General features: G+C 35.7%; 2 protein-coding genes across 2 annotated transcripts; one reads left to right on the top strand and one right to left on the bottom strand.

Annotated features, from left to right (window-relative positions):
* Positions 1 to 6,588: 6,588 nt before the first annotated feature.
* LOC132614743 (uncharacterized) lies at positions 6,589 to 8,068 on the top strand. Its single transcript, XM_060329271.1, has 2 exons — positions 6,589 to 7,035; positions 7,121 to 8,068. The coding sequence occupies exons 1-2, from the start codon at positions 6,589 to 6,591 to the stop codon at positions 8,066 to 8,068; spliced, it is 1,395 nt and encodes a 464-aa protein (XP_060185254.1).
* A 1,726-nt stretch (positions 8,069 to 9,794) lies between these two features.
* LOC132606396 (ethylene-responsive transcription factor ERF025-like) lies at positions 9,795 to 11,208 on the bottom strand. Its single transcript, XM_060319904.1, has one exon. The coding sequence runs from the start codon at positions 11,159 to 11,161 to the stop codon at positions 10,562 to 10,564; it is 600 nt and encodes a 199-aa protein (XP_060175887.1). The 5' UTR covers positions 11,162 to 11,208; the 3' UTR covers positions 9,795 to 10,561.
* Positions 11,209 to 19,427: the final 8,219 nt, after the last annotated feature.

Consider the following 19,427-nt stretch of genomic DNA (forward strand, 5'->3'; position numbering starts at 1 on the left):
ACACTTCATCAGTTTGTAACAGTCAGCTCTTGTATGACCTTTCATATTGCAGAAGTCACAATCTGAGTAATAGTTCCTCTTTTGAAATGATTTTCCTGATCCTGAAGCTCCAAATCCTAGACCTTTAGATGTGTACAAAGCTGTAGGATCAATCTTATCTGTCACTACACAATTTCTTTCCACCAACAACTTCTGACTCTCATCCTGCACAATCATAGCATATGCTTGATTCATGTTAGGCTCAGGATTCATTATTAGGATTTGTGACCTGGCTAGAGCATACCCATCATTAAGTCTTATTAAAAATTGAAACAACTTCTGCCTTTCTATGTACTCCACAAAATACTTAGATTCTTCACAATTACAAGCAGGAATAAGAGAAATTGAATAATGCTCATCCCACAAATCTTTCAATCTAGAGTAGTATATTGATACAGAAGATACACCTTGAACAACTGTGGCATTTTCCTTGTGAAAATGATATGGTCTCGAAGTGTTTACCTTGTCAAACCTTTCCTTCAAGTCCTTCCATATAGAAATGCATCAGATTTGAATAGTATTCCACTAAGCAGACCTATTTTGCACATCCTTCATGAGCCATAAAACCACAATGGCATTGCATCTTTTCCACCTTTGCTGCATATCATCTTGATAGTTACTTTTTATAATAGATCCATCAATAAAACCTAACTTGTTCCTTCCTAAAGTGCAAGTTTCATTGAATGACTCCACAACATATAGTTTTTCCTTCCCTTCGATTCAATCTCTATCAACAATGAATCAGGTGCTTCTGAAGGATGCAGATAAGTTAATGATTGTAGTCAATTGTTGTGTTATCAGAATTCACATTCTCAGTTGCTGTACTTTCCATAGTTCCAATTGGATTCACGATCGATCTCAAAATATAGCAAAATTCTTAACCAGAAATGCAATAAAATGCACTACAAATGCGGTAAAATGCACTACAACAGAAAATACTTGAATCCGCAACAAGTGTTAAAAAACTTTGATGAATCTCTCGATCCATTCCCTTACTCAATACATGAAAGGAATCCCTAGATCCATTGAAATCTGCATTGATACCATGATAACTTTCACTATTCCATTGAAATACTTTTTGAAATAATCTAACTAGCTGCTACAGCATCTGATTATAGAGTTATGCGATCAAAACTCTAAAGGAAAACAAATGAAGAACAGATGAGAGAAAACTTGTGAGAGAAGAAAGGCAGAAAATATATTATTGATTGTGAATTGAAGAGAATGACTGAATTGATTACATTACAATGTGTATGCACTGCTTATATACAATGCAGTGTCAAAATATCTTGTAACAAACTCAAGGTTCTACACCAACTAGTTGAACAACTACCTAGCACACTAATAACTAACTCTAACTAACTACTCCATTAACAATGTGACAGTTGTACACATCTCATCCGGGACTGTGCTCAACAAAGTAATCTTAAGCCATCCAAGGTGCATGATAGTATATACATTTTGGACAAAGGCAAGGATAATAGGTTAACATACAGTTTAGATATGCAACTAAAAATCTAAAACAAGTTCAAAAGGATGTTCATGCCTTTTCCCAAGCAATAATTATATACGAATTATAATAGAAGCGTGTATTGCATGCAAGGCATACATATTCACTAAATTATTTCTATTTGTCGTGAAATGTTTGATTTATCATATTATAATATGAACACAGCATATTGTATGATTTAAAACATGTGTCTATTAATATTTGTTTCAGTACGTTGATCAATATTACTAACTTATTCAAATCTGGTATTTGGTTTTTAATCACATGTAATTCAAAATGACTAATGTAATGTGGTTAAACAAAAATTTATTAGTAAAATTTTAATTATCTTAAATGAAGAAGAATTTTGAGAAGGAATTTTGAAGTGAGGTAAATGAAGTACGAGATTAATGGAATAAACATGTCCTGCTTTCCCCTTCTAAAGTTGAAAATTATTTAAACTTTTTCTTAAAATACAAAATTATTTTTTCTGCAAATATTAATAGAAACAAATAAGATATCATGACAAGTAAAGAAAGCTTTTTAGTCTAGTTTAAGGTTTTCTTTATCATTTATATGGGTTCTCTAATACATGCGCTGGTAATACATGAGAATGATTACATATAATTTAATTATTACTAATATATGTATTTTTTGTTCTATTTTATGTGGCACAATGTTTTTATGTGTCCCGAAAAGAATTACGTACATTTATCTTTTCAAAAACTATTTTAATTAATCTTACATTCTTATTTTTTTCTTAAGGACATGACTTGTTGGAATATAAAAGTTATTAAATCTTTTATAAGTAGTGAAAAAATGAAAAGGACGAGGGAAATTCCAGCCACTATTAACTCATTTAATGGAAAAAAGGGTTAAAAAAAAAAATCTCTATATAGAATTTGACTAAAAAAAACCCTTCCAGCCATTTATTGAATAAAAAATGTCCTCAAGTTATTTTTGGCTTAAAAATACCACTAACTTATTGAATTTGGCTCAAAATCCCTCAACGTTATTTTTTTACTTAAAAATGCTACTAAAACTAATGATTGACTAGATGAGGCTTTATAAAAAGACAGGTGACAGTGTATGATTGGTTCAGATGTTAAGCCAATGTGAATCAAATTACCAACTCATATGTATTTATCTGACCCATCCGTATAATTAAACCTGAATTCCTGATTGTTAATCCCCCAACCCCAATTCCTTTCTTGTTCCTCGTATATTCCTTCAGTTCCATTCTATCTTTTAACTAGGATTTTGAAATTTTAACGGTTGTAGATGAACTGAGATCATACACTGTTATATGACTTTTTATAAAGTCTCATCTAGTCAACCATTAATTTTAGGGTCATTTTTAAGTGAAAAAATAACTTTCAGGGCATTTTTTTGTCTAATAGGTGGAAGAAGGGTATTTTGTAGCCAAATTCAATAGGTTAGAGGTATTTTTAGGCTAAAAAATAACGTTCACATTTTTGGTCCAATAAGTGAAAGGATTTTTTTTAAAACCAAATTCAATAGGTTATGGACATTTTTGGCCCTTCTCTGTTTATTTAAAAGATGATCGTTTAATTTATATGTTATATTTAGCTTACACATGAAAATTTTATTTAATTTTAACTTAATATATTGTTCAGTCAAACGTGTTTACATAAAATGAGAACAAAATAGGAAAATAGAACATTTTCTCTCTCTAAAACCCATGCTCTAAGTGTACGCCCTGTGGATTTACATGGCTAGAGGTAGAGGAAAGGAAACGGCCGGCCAACAAGCAGCACTGGCAGGACGAGGTAGAGGTAGGGGATGACCTCGACTTCAACCTATCTCTGAAAATGATGATCCGATCGTGGAGGTTACATCTGTAGCCCAAACCCCAACACAAATTGGGGAGGCGACTGACCCGACCAGAAATGAGAAGCTCAAGCAAGTCACGCCACCACTGACAACACCTTGAGCTACTAAAAGGTTGGATATGAGTAGTAGTCCAGCCCCTAGTGCCCAATCGGCGACGATTGTCACTCCTAGATCTGATATGGCAAACACTAGCACTACGGTGCCGGTTCAGGTAGAAATTGCTAAAGACGAGGCAGATCCACCAGGATGGACTTCTCTATTTGCAGGTAATTGCAATTCTGATATGGAATGAAACTCTCTTACATTCCTCCGGATATTGTGGATGGTAAACCCATAGCTACACTAGAACAAGAGGAAATTGATAGGGAAATGTGAAAATGGCTGAGTGCCCTAATTGTGTATGTAATTGGGGATATGCCTGGGTATAATTACATGCCAAAATTTGTCACTCAAACTTGGAATAAAGTTCTTGAACCGGAAGTTTTCCTTCATGAAGAAGGATATTATGTGATTAAATTTCAATCAGTTAAGGATATGAATGAAATATTGTTCTCTGGACCTTATACGATCAATAACAAGCCTATGATACTTAAGCAATGGACTGTGAACTTTGATCTTAGCAAGGAATTTCCAACTGAAATTCCTCTATGGGTGACTTTGCCTCATTTGCCTATGAGTTGTTGGAGTTGTCAATCTTTAAGCAAGATTGCTAGCTTAATTGGCAAGCCATTATATGCTGATGAATGTACATCGAAGCAGAGGAGGATTTCCTATGCTCGAATATTAGTGGAGATTAACATCACTAGGCCTTTACCAGATGAGGTCTTGGTGAGTGAGCCAAATGGCACAACGTTTGAACAAGCTATTTCATACGACTGGAAACCTGAATATTACCCTTAATGCTTGAAGATTGGAAATGTTTGTGCTCCTGAACATGAGGAACAATAGGTAAAACCACCTAGAAGAAGGAGAAGGCAAAGAAGGAATCAGAGACCACAGTCTGTGGTTCAACCTAATAGACCTCAAAGGGTGGTATAGGAACGGAGATCAGAAGATGGTGATGGTAATGCTGCTGCTATAGAGGGACAATTAGTTATTACTGAATAAGGAGCTCATCTACCTGTTGTGGAGGATATCCAACAGAGTCCTGAGGTACCAGTTGTGGTAACCAAGCAAGTAGATACACCTAGTGAGAAAGCTAGAGGATCTCATAATTCCCATTCTGATGTTCCCAGGGCATCAGAAGTGAGACCGAGCCCTGTATTGAGTTGTACAAAAGAGTTTCCTGAGTTAGGATCTCACACAGCTAAAAAATTTACTACACCTCTGAGGATTTGGGAGTTAGAGATCACTACTCATACGCTCACTCATAATAGTGGGCACAAAATACCTTCTCAATGACTTGGGGAATATGGAATATAAGGGGAATCAACAAGAGATACAAGCAGAAGGAGTTACAACATTTTATTATAAGTAAACATATCAATCTGGATGGCCTTCTTGAAACAAGGGTGAAAGAAGAGAGGAAAAATAGAGTATAGAAAAACCTAATGTCTGTTTGGGGGCTACACTGCAATTATCAACAAGCTGTGAATGGTAGAATTTGGGTCATGTGGGATACATATGTTTACACTGTGGATATCCTTAGAAGTGAAGCTCAACTTCTCTATTGCATTGTAAAGGGAAGAACTGATCAGTTTGAAACCTACTTGACTCTTGTATATGGGTACAACACTACTGAACACAGAAAGAGGCTATGGAGTACTCTAAATGATATATATCTTACTATTAATAAGTCCTGGATGGTAGGTGGAGATTTTAATGCTGTTTTATATCCCCAAGACAGACTATGTGGTAATCCTGTGGCTTCTCCTGAGATCATAGACTTTACAAATTGCATACATTCTCTATTATTGAATGAACTCCCCTGCACTGGTGAGTATTATACCTGGTCAAACAGACAAAAAAGGGATGACAGAGTGTGTAGTAGAATTGATAGGATGTTTGATAATGATGTGTGGATGATGAATTGGGGATCTGTTGGTACTGAGTATGGCATTCCACTATTTGCAGATCACTCTCTTATGCTGCTTACTATTAAGAGCCAAAAATGGAATATGAAGACTCCTTTTAGATTCTTTAATGTGTGGGCTACGAGTCCACTATTTGAGAATGTAGTACAACAGAATTGGGGGAAACAATTGGCAACTGTAAAAATGGAGAATGTGTGGAGGAAACTCAAGGCTCTTAAACATGGTCTTAAAACACTAAAGGCTACACACTACAAGGGCATCACTCATAAGATTGAACAAGCCAGAGCAGAGTTAGTGACTATTCAAGATGAGATAAACATACATTATTCAGATGCATTGCTTGAGAAAGAAAGAGTAGCTACTCAGGAGCTGGAAAAATGGTCCTTAATTGAAGAAAGTATCTTGAAACAAAAGTCAAGGGTGAAATGGGTGAGGTTGGAAAATGAGAATAATAAGTACTTCACTGCTGTTATGAAGGAAAGGACAAATAGCAAGCAAAATATTGGAACTCATGACAACTGTTGGTGCTAAGGTGGTGACAACAGAGGATATTAGAGAAGAGATGGTCCAGTTTTATAAAAATTGATAGGGTTTGCTACTCCTACTTTACCAGCAATCAATAAAGAAGTTATGATGAATGGACCAAAACTGACACAGGAGCAACAACTTGCATTCTGTACTGAGGTGACTGAGACTGAGATTCAGGGAGGATTATGGGCAATCAGTGAAGACAAGGCACCTGGGATTGATGGGTATAACTCACGCTTCTTAAAAAATGCATGGAAACTGATTAAGGATGATATTATTGATACTGTGCAGGAGTTCTTCACAACATGTAAATTGTACAAACCTATGAATTGTGCTGCTATAACATTAGTGCCTAAAGTTTCCAAACCTACTGCAGCTAAGGATTTTAGACCCATAGCTTGTTGCTCTGTCCTCTATAAGATCATTTCTAAGATCCTAGCAGCTAGACTTCAAAGAGTGATTGCCAATATTATTTGTGATTCCCAAGCTGGATTTATTCCTAGGAGGAAAATAGCAGACAATATCATATTATCCCATGAGCTAGTTAAAGCATACACTAGGAAACACACTTCCCCAAGATGCATGATTAAAATTGACTTAACAAAAGCCTATGATTCAGTAGAATAGGTCTTCTTGGAACAAGTGATGCTGGAATTGGGATTCCCCAAGAGATTTCAAGATTGGGTTCTCCTCTGTGTCAAAACTGTTAGTTATTCCATCATTGTAAATGGAGAACCAGCTCCACCCTTTCCTACAGCCAAAAGGCTGAGACAAGGGGACCCACTGTCCTCCTTTTTGTTTGCTATAGTGATGGAGTACTTGAGTAGAAACCTACATAGATTGAAACAGGAGAAGCAATTCAAATTTCACCCTAGGTGTGCAAAGCTGGGAATTACACATCTCAGCTTTGCAGATGATCTTTTATTATTTGCAAGAGGTGATATCCTTTCTGCCAGTTATATCCATCAATGTTTCAATCAATTTGCTAAGGCTTCTGGTTTACAAGCAAATTTGACTAAGAGTTCTGTGTACTTTGGTGGTGTTAATCAAGCAGTGCAACAGGATATTTTACAAGCTCTGGGTACACAAAGGGTGAGTTACCTATTAAGTACCTTGGTGTGCCCCTCTACACTAAAAAAAATGTCATTTAATACAGTGACAGCCACTAATTGAAAAGATGGTTGCAAGAATATCTTCATGGACTGCTAAGAAGCTGTCTTATGCTGGTAGAACACAACTGGTACAAACTGTATTATTTGGCATTCAAGCTTACTGGGCTCAACTTTTCAAAATTCCTATAAAGGTACTGAAGACTATAGAAGCATTCTGTAGGAGTTATATATGGTCTGGGGAAAATGTAATCACTAAAAGAGCTTTGGTAGCTTGGGAGAGGATGTGTACTCCAAAGAGTGTTGGTGGCCTTATCTTAATCAACCTTAAGCTGTGGAACAAGGTTGCTACTGCTCAGAACCATTGGGATCTTGCTCACAAAACTGACAAGCTCTGGGTTAGGTGGATTCACTCATACTATATTAAGGGACAACAACTTGACACTATTCCTATTCCTCAACATGCTACTTGGATGATTAGGCAAATCATTGATGCAAGACAACTGGTGAATCAATGTCAGGTGGTGGTAAGGAGAAATAGAAGTTTGATCAGACACATATACCTACAGCTGCTGGGACAACTAGACAAAATACCATGGAAGTGTGTCATGTTAAAAAATGAAGCTACTGCCAAAGCTAAGTATACAATGTGGTTACACTTTTATGGGAAAATGCTCACAAGTGATAGATTACTGAAGTGGGGAGTTGCTGCTGATCCAGTATGTGTGCTCTGCAAATGGCATAATGAGACAAGGAATCATATTTTTGCTGAGTGCGATTTCACTAGAGGAGTGTGGGTGAGATTACTAGCTTGGATGCAGAGATCAACATACAAAGCTAGCACATGGTCACAATACATGCAATGGGCAACAACTAATGCAAAGGGCAAATCTCAAACTGCTACTAGATTTCAAATGATGTTTGCAGAAACTGTACATATGATATGGATTGAAAGAAACAAGGGCGGATCTATGTACTACGGTGGGGATGCCACGGCACCCGGACATCTCAATTGAAATTCTGTGTATATATGTATAATATGTATAGGATATTATAGAAATATTAAACTTGCCACCCCCAGTAAGAATGAAGGGCACGGTGTTAGTGGTGAAGGGTCGAAGGTACGATGCCGCGGACGCGAGTTCGAATTTTATACTTTTTTATTAACCTTTTTCGCTGTGTTTTTCTTTTCTTTTGCAAAAAAAAGTTCATGCCGACCGGCTCGAACCCAAAATTTGCCTCATTATTAAAAGTCAAACGCCTTATAGGCCTAGGCGCCATAATAGCCTTTTCACATTATTATATTTTATTTACCATTACACCTATTTGATGCCATCTCGTTGAAGTTTTTAACTTGAATTTTGTTGACATTTTCTCATTTTAATTTTTGCTGACTTTCTTTTTCTTCCTTTTTATTTTAAGCATTAAAAAATATTACTCTCTTCATCTCAATTTATGTGAGGCACTATCGTTTTTAGTCTATCTAAAAAATAATGTCACCTTTCTCTGATTAGAACTAACTCAATAATGATTTATAGTCACATAAATGTCTAAGGTTTGTTTAAATTAGAAATTTCAATTTATTTTTTTAACTTTGTGTCTAGTCAAACGGTACAACATAAATAAGGACGGAGGGAGTAATAATTTCCTTCTTTCAACTAATTTTTTCTCCAAAATTTTCTTCTCTCTTTTCGTCAAAACTTTAAAAACTTGGCAGTAAATTTTACTTACTGTTTGTTCTATTATATAAATCATTTGGATGTATATAGAAAAAAAAATAGTTGAGACTATAATAGTCTAAATCCTGTTGAAAATTTTAATTTACTACATAAAATGCATGTTGCAACAAAGGACGACATGGAAACTATACTGAAATCTCATTCAATTTTTTTATTTTTTATTTTTTATAGATTTTTTGTTGTTGTGGGTCAAGACTTCCACATAAAACTTCGTCTCTGTACCTAAAGTTATATATGTGAAATTCATTGGCCTCTTTATATTTACTTTGTTACATACGACGTGAGACATTTATCAATATAAATGATTATGCCATCATGGAGTGTTTTTAGAATATGAAAACTCGTCGAGTGTAATTATAAATGAATGATGTATATATATATTTATGCAAATACTAATATTGTTCGAAGTTTTTTCATTTGCGCCATGTTGTCATGATTATCTTTTTTTCCCGATCCATTTGTCTTTATAAACCGAAAAGACGAATAACCCACTCCAAGTCCACAGTTATTATTTTCAAGGTTGAAAATAGGATAAACTTTTGGTTGGTTTGATCAACACATCTATGTTCAAAGCGGTATGACACCCGTAACCTTTAAATCCTGGATCCGCCTCTGGAAAGAAATTTGCGCATCTTTGAGAAGAGGAGCAGATGTATAGAGGACATTGCGAGGCAAGTAGCAAGCATTTGCCACCTGCGAGCCAAAACTGGAACAAGTAGAATGCTACAGAGGCTGATGTTTTGAATTTTACTAGTTTATGGGAGCTGTGTGATGTTAAAGGTGATGTTATCCAGAATACTCCGTCCTACAGGTTTTCTTGGCTAGCATACTACCTATAGAGAGTTAGGAGTTTTGGTGTTTTTATTTGTGTATATAGTCTAGTAGAGAGGCTTATGTGAGAAAACAAAGTGAGTTATTCTGTTGTGGTTCTGTAACTTTGCACTTGGTGATTAATAAAATCCGTTAGTTACCAAAAAAAAAAAAAAAAAAAGAGAGAACAAAGGAGTACAAACCATTGGCTTATTAAGCCAACTATATTAATACAGAATGTAAGAATAAGCCAACTATATCAATACAGAATGTTAGAACATAAACTATCTTGTCATTCGTTATGTCAAAAAGCGAGTAGGCTTTGGCATTATTAATTCTGACACTTACAATATTACTCCACATAGTCAAACGTTCATAGCAAATTTTCTGGCCCCATATATTTGTTGGTTCCTTTATGAGCTTCATATCTCCTTGTTGAAAGACAGATCACAAATGCTTCACAGTGACTACGTAGTACTATTTTCTACCCAACAAACTTCATCAAGATTAATTACTCCTATTACAAGAAAAGGGACTTCTCACCTATATAGAGAGTCCACACAGCAACTAAGTTTATATGGGTGTATTTGTTTTTAGTTTGATTTTGAAGAAGTTACTCAAAACCTGAAAACAATTTTGTTTGACTTCTAATAAAATTATTTTGATTTTTTAGAAAGTCAAGTCATTGTTTTCAATAAAAGTAAAGCAACTTCTTTTTTTAAAAGAGAGAAAATACAAGTACTACCTGTTTCAAATCCAACGTCCTTTCCGAAAACTGTTTCTCAAGGACTATTAGCCAAAAGGACAAAAAAGAAAAAAAGAAAAAAAGGACGACAAACCAAATGAAAACCCACTAAACTTATAAATAGTGGTTCCGTTATTCTAGGTTCTGGACTGTACATGGGGGGGCCATAGCTTCCTTTCCTCATATATGAAGAGTAAAGACGTTACTTTCATACTTTATGGGTAACTCCAGAGGTTATCTGCATCAGAATTTTCAGGCGATTCATCGTAAGACGTTGACTGATGCATCCTTGGCGGGCTAACAAGCATTGCCTCTGCCATATCATCCAGCAATTTCGGCATTCCGAATATTTCCTCTTCATCCACAAACTCCTGACTCTGCCCCGGTGCTGCTGCTGCTACAGTATCTCCAGAAACTCCAGCTGTCTGATCAGGCGTTGCCTGATCAATACTGCTTTCTGGAGGAGGCGCTCTAGCGGCAGCAGCATTTGCAGCCGCAGCACGTATATCTGCAGCTGCTAGAGAAAGGGGCACGGGGTACGAGTTAGCACAATCTGGAAAGTTTAATTGTGTGTCAGGGCCTTTTAATGCCAAGGCTGCAACGTCGTAAGCAGCAGCTGCCATCTCAGGAGTTGGGAAGGTACCTAGCCATATACGTGTAGTTTTTCGAGGCTCACGTATTTCGGATACCCATTTACCGTTCCTCATCCGAATTCCTTTGAAATTCGGATGCCTACCAGAGCCAGTTGGAGAGAGGTTTTCAAATGGGGGAGGATAATTGTCACTTGGGGTAACGTTAAAGGGATAATTATCCATGCAGTAGAAAAGTAAGACTGACTTAATTTGGCAGGTGCTAGTTTTGGATATTGAGATTGTGAAAGAGAACTTGGGCTATTTTAAGGAAGGAATGTAAGCGTGGGAAAGTCGCGGACTAATTTAGTTAAAAACCCAAATAAGGGTGACTTATTTTTGACATGTGGTGATTTGCGGGTGCACACGTAATTGGGTCAAGCTCATAACATAGCTGTTAAATGCTCAGTTTGGTCTATTTCTAATACAGGTACTTTATGTCTCAGACAATTAATGTTTGCTTATGTGGCAATAGGCATCAGGTGCTAAGAATGGTAGCTAGAAGTTTTAGTCTCCTACTGTACTCATCATAAGAATTATTTCAGCCAATGAAAAAACAGGAAAGGGAACAACTAGACACGTTATAGACACTTTATGCTGTACGTCCATTTATTAATGTTGTCTCCAGATGTTTTCTGTGCCCTTGCTTGACCATTTTCAATATATGGTCTTGCGAAAAGAAGAAGAAAAAAAGGGTAATACTTCATCCGGTTCAAAATAAGTAATCGTTTGGATATGGTTTGAAATCATGTTTGAACATGCAATTTGAATATTTTAAGTTGTATTTTTTTATAGACATAAAAATCTCACAAGTTGTGAAAACTATCAAAATATTCCCAATTCTTATACAATCTTACTAAATGAGCAAGTCATAGTTCATAACAAATTAATACGCTACTAAAAGGCGTTTATAAAAAATACAACATCAATTAATCAAATTTTAGTTCATTAAAAACGAAAATTTAACATGAATAGTAATGAGGTTTGTAGACATAAATAAAGGTTGGTGGAAGTTAATGAGGTTGGTAAATAGTTGGTATAATTATTAAAAATATCTACCAACTTATGAGTCTATTTTTATAAAATATAAACTTATGAGTCAATTTTTTTATTTAAATTTTTTGAAATCATGGTTTGAAACCCCAAATCATCCAAAAAGGCATGATTTGGGGTTTCAAACCATGGTTTGAAACCATGAGAAGCGTTAGTTTCATCTCATGGTTTCAAACCGCATGTCCAAACGCCTACTAAGTATTCACTTAGCCTTTTGCACACCCCCTATGAACTCCTAGATAAAAATAAATATTCTGACTAAATTATCCTTATTAAATATTACCTAATTCTTGATCAAATAAAAACTCACTTATTAAGGCCCTGTTTGTCCATAGATACAAAAAAAAAAATCACTTTTTTTTTTTTTTTTTAAATTTGGAGTTGGAGTTGGAGTTGGCCATAGTTTTTAAAATTGTAACTTTTGATGAAATGTAGTTGTAAAAAAGTGAAAAAAGTGAGGTATTCTGGAATACAACTTCAAGTTGTATTCGGAATTCTCATGGTCAAACGTTGATTCCGGAAAAAAGTAAAAAAAATTCCGGAATAAAGTGAATAATTCTTATGGCCAAACGGGGGCTTAAATAGGGATAAATTTGAAAAAAAAAAAAAAATCTTGATCATGTAAGTGGACACTTATTTTGAACCAGAATTAAAAGACTAAGAGCCTGTTTGGATGGACTTAAATTAAGCAGCTTATAAGCCAAGAAAAAAAAAATTGGGGTAGGCTAACTTATTTTTTTTGGCTTAAAAGTTTTCAGCTTATAAGCTGCTCTAGATAAGCTAAGTCAATCGGGTCCAATTATTTTTTTAGGCTTATTTTATGCACAAAATGACTTTAAGCTGGTCAGCCAAACACTCAAAAAAGTTGAAAACAACTTATAAGTAACTTATAAGCCAATCCAAACGGGCTCTAAGTAGACACTTATTATGAACCGGAGGGAGTAATAACAACTTCAATGGTTAAAGTTGTGATAATTACACATAAAATCATTCAACTCATGTATAATTGCAGCAAAATCATCAAATTTATTATTTAATCATAAAATCAGTTAATTACCTAAAATATCATTTTTACCAAAATCCAGTGAAATTGATCGATGATCACCTCATTTCTTAAAAATTAATAGGTATAATTTCAGGGATCTCCATTCAAGTTTCGGTTTGTTACATTTACAGTAATCTCCCTTGTGGTTTACCTCCCTTATTTTGATTTCTTTGTAATAATTCTTTCAACCTTTTTATTATTGATGTAAAAAATATAATTTGATTAATTTACCTTTACAATATTAACCTTTTTAATTAAGTTATTTTATGAATATCTTCTTTAATAACAAATTCTCTAACATTAAGAATCTAAATCCCTTTCTTCATCCCCCTTGACCCCCACTGCCCTTACTACAGCAAGGAGCCATGGGTTACCTTGAATTTTCATATGAACAAGAAGAAGAAGTTGCTATCATTCCATCCAAATGTCTCCAGCTTTTCGCAACTCAATTATTCAATATGGTTCAAATTTTGATAAAGCTAATTGTTTTAGTTATAGCATGAACTGAATTCTAAAATATTTTCCTTAATTAATCACAGGTTGGCATGTAAGTATAGATTTAATTTTCTTTGAATACAAATTAAAAGCTACGTAGCATATTGATATTTGGCACAAATATCATGTTTTGTGTCGTATTACAACTTCTTCTTATGACTTTTATCGCTTAATTCACGAAGTAACCGTCGTATTTGAACTTATGTCGTTACATTTTCATGTGTATAGGTACGATGACAACAAACGATGGAAAATGTGCTTGAAATGATTGGAAGTCGTAGCAGGTGTCGATTGGCTGAGGTAACGAGTCGATGACCGCGAAGGGCGAATTAAAAGAAGAGTAATCGACTGCAGAACCTCGCTTTCCTTCCGCATCGCGGAAGGATCGCGAGAAGCTCCAGAAAGTCAGGCCATCGATCCGCATCGCGTGAAGAAAGCGGAACAACCAAACTCAGTCGTCAGAGTGCGCGATCGGTCCGCATCGCGTGAAGAAGGCGAGCAGCTGCAGATCATTGAGCGATCCTTCCGCGAAGCGGAAGGAAAGCGGGACTCTGCGGACGTTTTCCCGATTAGATTAGGATTTGGATTCCTTATTTGTTATTTTAACCCTAGCCTATATATAGACATTTTTATAGTTGAGAACGGTATTCTGGGATTATTCAAGGATTTGTAAGCCACCGTTCTCCTTTTTCTCTCTCTAGGTTATTTTATTTTTCATCTTTTACAAACCTAGTTTATTCATGGCTTCTGTTGTCTATGATCGAACCATGAGTAGCTAATCTCCTAATTCCAGGGTTGTGGCGAAAGACTTGAAAGTTGATGTGATGACAATTATTATCTATTGATTTTCCATATTGTGGGTTGCTTATTTATTCTTGGTTTTAATTGTTTGATTATTTGGCCAATAGTTAGACACTATCTGTGGTGCGTGAATTGAACTTGAGAAAGGGAATTCACGTACGTAATAAGAATAAATAGAGTTTGTTCGATTTAATCGTTTCGCTAATGAGGATAGAGATATACCCTTTAGCCTTACTTAGTTGAAAACGGAGAAATAAACGTGTTCTTGTTACCTCTGATGACCATAGAGATATAGGCGTTATAGTAACATCTACAAGCTTGTGAGTAGTTCGAGAGAATATCATAAAGCATAATTAACCCGTTAACTAGTAACTCAGGAAATAAAATAGGTGGAATTGTCTGAAGATCAACTGGATTGTCGAAAGCCATAACCCTAGATCTTTCTCTCATCTAATAATTCTTACAGTCCTTGTCAACATAGTCCCAGTCATAAAAACACCCATCATAAATTGTTTATTTTTCAAGTTTTAGTTTAGTACAACAAACAATCTTGATTTTCACTTTCTTGAATAGTTTCATTTGAATTTGAATTAGTTTGACAGTAGAATCTAAGTCTCTGTGGGATCGATATCTGGACTTAACAGTCTATATTACTTGTACGACCACGTATACTTGCGTGTGCGTTTGGGAGCAACACATATATATGACGTTTTTATTTAAAATTTTAAAATAAGATACTTATAAATTTTTAATTTAATAAATAAAAAGGTACTAATTAATTAGGACAAATTAGTCACGGGCCTACTAAACACTTTTGGCTATTTTAAGTGGATATAATAGGGATAAATGTCTCAATGCAACAATAGTGGAATATAAATATGAAGGCAAAGATGTAAGTTATATTTGATTCCAAGTTGGCGTTGGCTTGCTTACAATATAGCATCACGATAGAACATAATTGTAAAGCTGTCGTCACTCTTCCAATTAATGACTGCTGGAATGAAATATTACTCTGGCACTGACTGTAAACTAAAGTAACACATACTGAAAACTATGTTTTTGCCGATAGAAGTGCAAATTGCACAGTAACAAGACAGCTTAAATTTTTTCTTGAAAATGAGGGTGTGTTATGTATGAATTTTTCAATTTTTTCATGTTCGTTTGGTCAAAATGTTTGGAAAACATTTTCTTTAGAAAAACAAGTTCTTTAAAAATGGGGAAAATGACTTTCCTAATCAAAGTAGGGAAAACAAGTCCATAATTGACATTTCACCAACCACCCTATCACCACCTAATCCACCCCCAACCACCAAACCCAACAACTCCCACAACCCCACGCACCCCCACCATATTTTTTTTTTTGGGTTTTCTAATCCACGAATACCCCTCCCCCCGCTCCGCTCCGCCATGGAACCCCCAGTCCCTCCAAAAAATATTCTTTTTTTTTCTTAATAAAAAGTTTAATAAGTTTTTTTGTTTGGTTTTTTTACACCCCTCCCCCTCCCAAGACGGATCACCCCCTCCAAAAAAAGTAACTTTTTTTTTATTAAAAAATAGTTTTGAGAAGTTTTTATTTTTATTTTGTTTTCTACGCCCCCCCCCCCCCCCCCCTCTTTTGTAAAAAAGTTTTGATTTCTACACCCACCCCCTCTGAATTTTCTACGTCATATTTAATTTTACCTTTATAAAAAATTTATAAAAATGGAAAGTTTGCGTGGTTAAATTTGGTGTGGGGTGCATAAGAAAAAAATTCCCATTTTTATTAAAGTAAAATAAAATATCTGAAATAGAAAAATTGGGAGGGGGTGGGAGGGATGGAGGGTTGGATAGAGTGGTGGTGTGGTGTGGGGTAGGGGTGGGTGAAGATGAAGTGCGTTGGTGGGTGGTAGAGGGTGGGTGCTTGGTTGGGGGTGAGTGGTAGGTGGTGGGGATGGGGTGAGGTGGGTATGGTATGGGGTAATGGGGTTGGGTGGAGTTGGTGATGGGGCATGAATGATATTTTTCGAAAAATATTTTCTACCAACTATCCGAACATGAGAAAGTAAGCAAAAATTTACTTATTTTTCAAGAACACATTTCCTCCGTACCGAACACACCCTAATATATTGTCTAGTCTCCTCTTTTTGCTTATTGACTCGATGAATAAAATAATTTTTAAATGAAGTGCTTCCCATCTCAAAATGAACTGCACGATTCACCCTCGCATAATTTTCTGCCACTTCCTCATATATTGAAGCGCAATTCACCGACATGCATTCAAGATCTGACCATCAAGCTAATGCAATCCCCATATGTTTTATTCGGGACTTGGGATTGACTGTGTTTTCTGAAGGCCACATCAACAATACTAGGATAGACCTAGCTTCACAAATGGAATACAACAGTATGAGATAGAACAATCATATTAACTGAAAAAATAAATCAAAAAAAGACTTGAAAATATATAGCTTGGATATGTTACTTGATGTATGTTAATGTGTTCAAGTTTTTTTATTTTTATTTCAATCTTGGAAACTTAAAAATTAGACAAAAAATGGTAATGCTTAAAGAAAGGATGGAGCTAGTTAAAAAGAAGTGCATACCTACTGAGAATGGAGCAAAAGTTCTAACTTCTTTAATCAGCTTCTACCATATGAAATATCAGCACAGTCATGCATCTCAAACTCTTTAAGTTGATCATGAATATATTCACTTTACGAATTTTTTCCTGAATTGAAATCAATTCTCCTTCAGGTAATTGCAAGAAAATCAAGAATTTGGCTCCTTCACTGTCCAAATCAACAAAAAGTCTAAAACATGTCCACCCATCTTAGTTATTAAGCATCCTTATAAAATTTGTTTTAATTATGATACAACAAGTAGAAACAATAATCTTTCACAGTCCAAGTAAATCTATTCTAAGCAAGCAACATACGAGAAGGTAATAGAAGCTTGGAAGTTGCTAGAAGCAAGTAAAAAGTCATATCAATGTGTTATACAACAGAGCTAGAGGAAATTATTCAAATCCATATCTAACTCTAATCGCAGGTACAAAGCATAAAAAGAAAAAGAAAAAAAAAAAGAGTAAGCTTGTGATACTTTCAGTTAAGAAATTCCCTTTGTAGTCAATCATTTAGTTAAAAAAGAGTGATAAGCTTAACACAAGAGCCAAAAAAGAACACATATCCAGTGGAAAAGAGGGTAAATTTATTCTTAGAAGGGAAGGATTAGGCTACAATCAGCAATAAGTTTGATGCAAATGTAAATAGCGCTAATTGTCCAGAGTTATACTCGCAATCCAGCAGAGCAAGGTAAAAAGGTTATCTTTTCTATATGAATCCCTTTGCTTGCTCTTCATTTTTGTTGTTTTGAAGGGTTACGATATATTATGTTTTGATGATTTGACAAACGTCATTCAAATGCTGCCTTGTGTTGCGATGATTTGACAAACCTCATTCGAGAAACCAGATGCGATCAGGTTCACTCAATAAGGAAATTGATTAGTTATGATACTTTGTTTTGTGATGAGTTGAAACTCCTTTGAGGAACCAAGTTCACGATCATGTTCGCCTAGTCAATCCCACAACAACATCGCGCAGTTGCAGGTTTTCGTTATAAAAGGAACTGATAAGGAACCAGATGCAGTCAAGTTCTAGCTATTGCTCTAGTCTACTCTATAGTGTACCAACTGGCAGCAGTGTGGCAGCAGTGTAGCAGCAACACAAATGCAGTAATGACTCACAGACCAAGTTGAAGAACCAGATAGGGACCAGATGAAGAACCGGATAGGGAACATATGTGATCAGTGCCCTCAGCCATCGTACAGTAAACTCTACAGCTGTACAAGCTGCTGCACTGTACCGACTGGCAATGGTGCAGCAGCACAACTTATTTTGATAGAGGTTCAAGCATGCTATGAAATGTCCCTCTCACATCTCACATGCTCTCTCATATATAAACAACATGTAACAAGAGTAACCCTAAAATTTTGAGATAAAAAAGAATATTCACTATTAAGAATCAGCCGCTGCTACTCCCAAAGTGCTCTTTCAAAGATCAAACCTACAACAACTAAAGGAACCAGCTCTGTATTCAATGTCGATGTCTTAGGTCCTTTTAGTTGTTAAACCTTTCTCTTTTGTTCTTTACTTGTATTCCTACACGGCTTTCAACTGGTGTAATAGTAGGACAGATTTACAACCTTTGTCGGTTTGTGTTCTTGGATAGTGTTAGTGAAGGTGTGTTTGGGTTCTTGGCTAGAGTTAGTCAAGATTTGTCTTTGCAAAAGAGTTATTGTAAAGGGCTTGCAATAGAGGTATTGTAAGGGGAAGGGATTAAAATTTTAATTCCTAGTTTGCAATAGGTTGTAATATGAAGTTGCTCAGTTTAGTGAAGTGGAAAATCCTGCTGGGGTAGGTCGTGATTTTTAATCCCTTGAGCAAGGAGTTTTCCACATAGATATCTTGTGTTATTTACTTTCTGTCTTGTACTTGAGGGAACAAATAGAGAACATGGTTCTCTATCTTGTTTGGTGGCCTCGTATTCTATCAATTGGTATCAGAGCAGGTTCTTTCCAAAAGGTTAACACCTAGAAGAGATCCCTCTCATGGATGCTCTACCAAACTTAGAAGAAGGACAATCTAGCACAAGACTACCAAGATTCAATGGAAAATATCATGGATGGTGGAAGACAAGGATGCATGACTATCTCATGACTGGGGACTTTGAGTTATGGGACATCATCCGTGATGGTCCTTTTTTTCGTATGAAGAAAAATGTGGCTGGAGCTGAAACAGTTCCAAAAACAAGGAAGGAATATAATGAGACTGACCGAAAGGCTGTTGAAAAGAACTATAGAGCCAAGAAGATCCTTGTGTGCAGAATTAGGGCAGATGAGTACAATTGCATCTCATCATGCCAATCGGCAAAGGAGATCCGGGATGCTCTTCAAACCACTCATGAGGGAACTAATCAGGCAAAACAATCTAAAATAAACATTCTTACCACAGAAGCTTTTCAAGATGAAGGAGGGTGAGTCTATTCATGATATGTATACTAGATTCACCTCCATCATAAATG

Source organism: Lycium barbarum, chromosome 1 (genome assembly GCF_019175385.1).
Source record: "Lycium barbarum isolate Lr01 chromosome 1, ASM1917538v2, whole genome shotgun sequence".
In the NCBI taxonomy this organism is placed as follows: domain Eukaryota; kingdom Viridiplantae; phylum Streptophyta; class Magnoliopsida; order Solanales; family Solanaceae; genus Lycium; species Lycium barbarum.